The sequence below is a fragment of the Coregonus clupeaformis genome, chromosome 9 (assembly GCF_020615455.1).
Source record: "Coregonus clupeaformis isolate EN_2021a chromosome 9, ASM2061545v1, whole genome shotgun sequence".
Lineage (NCBI taxonomy): Eukaryota > Metazoa > Chordata > Actinopteri > Salmoniformes > Salmonidae > Coregonus > Coregonus clupeaformis.
This window is the reverse complement of record NC_059200.1, coordinates 54,299,508-54,306,613: the sequence shown is the minus strand read 5'-3', so window position 1 is coordinate 54,306,613 and position 7,106 is coordinate 54,299,508. Positions and strand designations below refer to the sequence as shown.

General features: G+C 42.1%; 1 protein-coding gene across 1 annotated transcript in view; it reads right to left on the bottom strand.

Annotated features, from left to right (window-relative positions):
* Positions 1-4,776: 4,776 nt before the first annotated feature.
* LOC121574254 (myotubularin-related protein 4) overlaps positions 4,777-7,106 on the bottom strand; it is an 89,199-nt gene continuing 86,869 nt past the window's right edge. The window contains exons 18-19 of the mRNA XM_041886879.1: positions 6,623-6,711; positions 4,777-6,287 (exon numbers count right to left, since the gene is read on the bottom strand). Coding sequence (XP_041742813.1) covers positions 6,110-6,287; positions 6,623-6,711 — 267 coding nt within the window. The 3' untranslated portion in view covers positions 4,777-6,109. The remainder of the gene's footprint in view (positions 6,288-6,622; positions 6,712-7,106) is intronic.

Below are 7,106 nucleotides of genomic sequence, written 5' to 3'. Positions count from 1 at the left end.
TCATATAACCTTACAAAGGATTACACTATCCCCCTGTTCTCTCACTCTCCATAGTATGCTGCCCCCTGTCTACCTTGGCTGCACGTACAAAGAGCCTCTCACCTCCTGGCCATAGAAGCTGTGGTCACTCTGTACAGCTGTACCCATAGAGGGGGAGAGTTAGTGTGAGTGTGAGAGAGAGTGTGAGCGAGAGATTGTGTGTGTGTGAGAGTCAGTGAGTGTGAGGGAGAGATATAGTGTGTGAGAGTGAGCGCGAGAGAGAGCGTGAGAGAGAGTTAGTGCGAGAGAGAGATCGAGGTGGAGAGAGTTAGTGAGAGACGGAGAGGCTTATAAGTGGACATGGGATTTTAGAGATGAGAGAAGTCATAGAGTTGCGAGTTGTATACCAAGTACGAATGTCAACATCCCCTACCTCCGACACACTGTCAGAACATGAAGTCATTTCTTACAAAGCATTCTGATGAAGCACAGCCTGCGTGGGGGCCTTATTACTCTCCTGTGTCAATGCCATACTGTTGTAGGCATACAGAATGAAAGGTACTGTATTAACTTCAGCCCACCACCATCTTGTGGTCAATTTGGAAAATACAGGAAGTTATTTCTCACTAGGATGTGCCATGGCCGGGGGACCTCTGTCAGTAGCACAGTATTCATGTGAAATAAATAAAAAACAGGATCCAAGGGACATTTATAATCAACTGCAGACTGCCAATATCTCTCAACTGATAGCCGAAAATGACGTATCCCATCCAATTCCTTCTGTCAGGCCATCATGCCTGCTCAGTCAGACTACTGGCATTTCAGCACCTTGTCCAGCGTCTGAGGCTACAACAAGTACAAGACCTCGCCAACTAGAATGTGCAGTTTGAGGTCAACTAATTAATCCTGAATACAATATAAATGTCAATTGAATGATCTTGTCCTTGATATAGTTACCTTTTGAGGGATGGCAAGAGATCTCCACTCCACATGCTATACTTACTGGGTTGAAATAGAGAGGGACGCGTGTGTTGGGGGGGGGGCAGTCTCAGCGTGATTGGTGTACTGCCAGCCTTTTGACCTGGATGGGTAGAGAGGGTGGGTAGTCTGAACTCATAGCCTGTTTTGTTCAAAACCCCAAATCGCAGCCTTCCCAAAGGTGAACATACGTCTGAAACAGGTGGGCACCGAAAAGCTTTGTCTGAAGATAATATTACGTCATAAAAACATCAAACACAGAATGGAGATGGGAAGCACATCCATGATATAATCTTTTTTATTTTAACCCTTGACCTTTTACAGTGCATTTAATTTGTTTACACAATTATTTGCTAAGTGACAGGTTTTAGCCACTAGTACACAATCAGATAACTATGTATTATATTACATATCTGGGTTCCACTTCCTCCTCGTTAAGGTTTTGCCTTAATCAACATCGCGTGAAAAGAAAGACCCCAAAAGTTATTAGGCAATGGATTACCATGACAACCATACAGACTCACTATTTCATTTAAATCTTCAGTTCATTCATTTATTAACAAATCAATCTCATTATCTTTTATCTAATGGACATTTCCCTGTTCTGATATTTAAATAATTTCCATGTTGTTAAAGCAGCTCTCCGTACCATTAAAACAAACCAAGCAGTGGCCAGTTAGTTAACCTGCTGTCGTCTCCACTAGAAAAAGGCTTTCAAAAATAAAAAGACCAAAATAAAGAAAATATGGCACTATTGTCTCAAGGAACACCAATTAGACAAAACAAATGGATCACTTTTTTCAATAGAACAATTTGTGGGAACCACAGCCAAACTCTGGCACGGCATCCAAACTGATTTAGCTACGTTCCACAACAGTTTCACTTCAGTTTGGAAACATGGCAAACTCAGTTTAGATACAAGGCTAGCCAAACTCCCCGACTGGAGTCTTTTTAATGCCAGGTACTAACATTCTGGGACAGGAACCTGACAAGGAGGATTGATCGAACGATTGATTTATCAATCGATTAAACAATCAATCAAAAGACGAGGATTGAACAGTCAATCAAAGCAGAACAATGTTACTGTACATCAACATCAACCCTCTCTCACACACATCACTGTAGAAATATACTCCATTATTCAAAACCCCTCCATCCATCCATCCATCCCTCCCTCCCATCAGCTAATGTCCATCAAGTACTTTCCAGTGATCTTTCAAGTCATATTGTATGACAACATTGCAGAAAACCCTCTATTTGGAAACACAGCAACAACTTTCCTTGTCTGGATGCTTAGCCATTGTATATATGTATATTTTTTTTGATCAGGTGCATATACAAATTATGTATCTGTTAAAAACCTTTCTCGATACAAATTGTGGGGTACCTCAAATGTTCAAACCATTGTGACAGGGCTATACTTGAGCATAGCATTGATAAAGACAGAACCACATTAACTGTGCATATTTTTCTTTTTTGAAATAACACATTGCAGGAATGAAAAAGTACACAACCCACATAATGTGCATTAACATAAACGGTAACACTTTACTTGACACCCAGTGTCATAACACGTTATGACAGTCATAACCATGTCATAATATGTCATAACAGCTGACATAACTTGTCATAACATGGTCATAACACTGTCATGACCCATATATTTACACCTGTTGTGACATCTATTGTGTTATTTTATGGCTGGTTATGACACCTACATAAGACTGTCAAAACTTTTTTTTTCAAATACGTTTTTTCCCTGCCAAGATGTTTCCTTTCATTTGAATGTTTGTTTCTTAAATCCTTTGTTGTTGTTGTAATGAATTCTTTACAGTCATGTTTATTTCATCATATTTTAAATAACTTGTAGAAAATACACTTTCACACTGTCAAGAAGCATTATGACCATTTTACATTTTAAATTTTTAGTCATTTAGCAGACGCTCTTATCCAGAGCGACTTACAGTTAGTGAATATATATATATATATTTTTTTATACTGGCCCCCCGTGGGAATCAAACCCACAACCCTGGCGTTGCAAACGCCATGCTCTATCAACTGAGCTACATCCCTGCCGGCCATTCCCTCCCCTACCCAGGACGACGCTGGGCCAATTGTGCGCCGCCCATGAGTCTCCCGGTCGCGGCCGGCTGCGACAGAGCCTGGATTCAAACCAGGATCTCTAGTGGCACAGTTAGCACTGCGGTGCAGTGCCTTAGACCACTGCGCCACTCAAGACCATCATAATCATATAAGCCAGATAGGCCTATCATGTACACTACCAGTCAACATTTTGGACACACCTACTCATTCAAGGGTTTTTCTTTATTTTTAATATTTTCTACATTGTAGAATAATAGTGAAGACATCAAAACTATGAAATAACACATATGGAATCATGTAGTAACCAAAAAAGTGTTAAACAAATCAAAATATATTTTATATTTGAGATTCTTGAAATAGCCACCCACCATGCATTTCAATTAACAGGTGTGCCTTCTTAAAAGTTAATTTGTGGAATTTCTATCCTTCTTAATGCGTTTGAGCCAATCAGTTGTGTTGTGACAAGGTAGGGGGGTATACAGAAGATAGCCCTATTTGGTAAAAGACCAAGTCCATATTATGGCAAGAACAGCTCAAATAAGCAAAGAGAAACGACAGTCCTTCATTACTTTAAGACATGAAGGTCAGTCAAGAACTTTGAAATTCTTCAAGTGCAGTCGCAAAAAACCATCAAGCGCTATGATGAAACAGGCTCTCATGAGGACCGCCACTGGAATGGAAGACCCAGATTCACCTCTGCTGCAGAGGATAAGTTCATTAGAGTTACCAGCCTCAGAAATTGCAGCTCAAATAAATGCTTCACGGAGTTCAAGTCACAGACACATCTCAACATCAACTGTTCAGAGGGGACTGTGTGAATCAGGCCTTCATGTTCGAATTGCTGCAAAGAAACCCCTACTAAAGGACACCAATAAGAAGAAGAGACCTGCTTGGTCCAAGAAACACGAGCAATGGACATTAGACATGTGGAAATGTGTCCTTTGGTCTGGAGTCCAAATTGGAGATTTTTGCTTCCAACCGCCGTGTCTTTATGAGATGCGGTGTGGGTGAACGGATGATCTCTGCATGTGTAGTTCCCACCGTAAAGCATGGAGGAGGAGGTGTTATGGTGTGGGGGTGCTTTGCTGGTGACACTGTCTGTGATATATTTAGAATTCAAGGCACACTTAACCAGCATGGCTACCACAGCATTCCGCAGTGATACGCCATCCCATCTGGTTTGGGCTTAGTGGGACTATCATTTGTTTTTCAACAGGACAATGACCCAACACACCTCCAGGCTGTGTAAGGGCTATTTTACCAAGAAGGAGAGTGATGAAGTGCTGCATCAGATGACCTGGCCACCACAATCCCCCGACCTCAACCCAATTGAGATGGTTTGGGATGAGTCGGACGGCAGAGTGAAGGAAAAGCAGCCAACAAGTGCTCAGCATATGTGGGAACTCCTTCAAGACTGTTGGAAAAGCATTCCAGGTGAAGCTCGTTGAGAGAATGCCAAGAGTGTGCAAAGCTGTCATCAAGGAAAAGCGTGGCTATTTGAAGAATCTCAAATATAAAATATATTATGATTTGTTTAACACTTATTTGGTTACTACATTATTCCATATGTGTTATTTTATAGTTCTGATGTCTTCACTACTATTCTACAATGTAAAAAATAGTAAAAAATAAAGAAAAACCCTTGAATGAGTAGGTGTGTCCAGACTTTTGACTGGTACTGTATATGCCCTCATATCAGTCAAAAAGAGGGTGTCTTGTCCTGCTCCTGCATTCATCCCAGTCATCAGCAACAGAGCATTGGGGTAGGTGCATGTCTGACATCAATGTGTGAGCAATTACAATGTTAATTTAATATGGTCAACTTAAAAAATATATAACGTCATAACTAGCCATAAAATAACTACAGTGGTAGGTTTTGTGGGTTTTTACACTCTTATGTAGGTGTCATAACCAGCCATAAAATATCACATATGTCACAACAGGTCTAAATATGTGTCATGATAGTGTTATGACCATGTTATAACAGGTTATGACAAGTTATGTCAGCTGTTATGACATATTATGAAATGGTTATGACTGTGTCATAACGTGTTATGATGCTGGGTGTCAAGTGTTACCACATAATCAAATCTAATCATCAGTCTTCCAGTTACTCCAACACACTTGTCCATTTCATTTCAAACATTTACATTCAAGCTCCACAAAAAGACACGACAGCAAGTAAACAGCAGATTTCTCCCTTTCGCTCGAGTTTGGTCTCAAATTCCCTCAAATACACAAACAGCTTGTAGTGCACAAAATAACAAGAATACAAAATTAGACTTAAATACTGTAGCAGCATTTTTTCTTTTTCTTGGTAAAGTTGTCATCAGCCTCCATTTAACAGGTAAAGGCTTTGGAGTCCCCAACACTTGGGAGGGTGAGAGATTGTCCTCGGAGGTGAGTAGGTGGGTGTGTGTGTGTGTGTTTCGGGTGGGGAGGCACATTATGGGGTGGGTGGTTGGTTGGTGTGTGAGAGGGATCCACCAGAGTGGGGGTGGACATTCAGGCAGGTTTGAGATGGAGCTACAGGAGCAGGGGGGTGGCATGGGGCATCAGGGGGGTATCTGAGGCACCAGTGGAGGACAATAGCCCCAGGGCAGGGCAGCAGGACGCTGCAGCCTTCCTTCCAGGCTGGAAATGTGTTAGACCAAAAGGGGTTCAACTCAGTGGGATAGCCTCCATAACAGCCGCTCATCTTCCTCCATCTCTTCCTCATCCATCTCATTCACTGCCATCCCCTATCCTCTTCCACTCCTCAGTCAGTCGCTCTCCTCCACTCGAGTCCTTAGTCAGTCTCTCATCCCCAGCGGTCAGTGGCCTCTCTCCATTCTCAAGCTTTGCCTCCCTCCCACACAGCAACGACAAGTCCTCCTCATCTTCCCCCACAGCCAAGACCAGACCACGTTAGGGTAGTAGGAGTGGGGCACTTGGCTCAAGCTGATCCAAGACAGTGCTAATCCAGGTCCTAACCGGGCCAAACTGAACTAGGCCAGGCCAGACTGAGCCAGGATTGGGACACTCAGTAAGGGGCTCTCTCTCCTGTCTCTCAGCTGGAAGCTGTGGCGATGGGCTTCTTGAGCTGCTGGCTGCAGATCTCTCTGTTCCTAGCCTCCAGCAGCAGGTCGTAGCAGACGTTACACACTAACACAGGGTCGTACAGCTTCTGGTCTGGGATGGGCAGCTTCAGGTGGCAGCAGTCTTTACAGAACACATTGCCACAGTTCCTAAAGGAGGGAGAAGGGCAAACAAATCAACAACTAGATTCACATTTTAGTAATTTAGCAGATGCTCTTATCCTGAGAGTGCATTCAACTAAGGTAGGTAAAGCAACCAAATATCACAATAACTGCAAGTAAAACTTTCTTAAAAACAGCTGATATCTGCAACTAGATTCACTAAAGACGCAGGAGATGTCATACGTGCTACTAAGTCCTTATCTCAAATCATGGTAGGTGTGGTATAAAATCTGCTGTTTATGCTATATTTATTATCCTACACTTTACCATTGATCACTAATGTAAGCATTAGTCAAGAAGTCAAAATGTAAAGCTAAACAAACCTGCAGTGATGACGTCGCTTGGCCATCCAGAACTCACAGTCGCAGTTGAAACAATGGGAGGCCATGTGATCGGGCACCCACCTGGTGACCTGCAGATACACACACGCACACATTCATTTCTATTAGAACAGTGTGTGACACATACAGTGCTTTCAGAAAGTATTCACACCCCTTGACTTTCTCCACATTGTTGTGTTAAAATGGATTAAAATGAGAGTTTTTGTCACTGGCCTACACACAATACCCCATCATGTCAAAGTGGAATGAATAAAAAATGAAAAGCTTAAATGTCTTGAGTCAATAAGTATTCAACCCCTTTGTTATGGCAAGCCTAAATAAGTTCAGGAGTAAAAATGTGCTTAACAAGTCACATAATAAAGTTGTATGGACTTTCTGTGCAATACTAGTGTTTAAACTGATGGATTTCTATGGGGATCTTTTTATTATGCTAATTAGATTTCCACGGAGGGGGGACATCGACAAT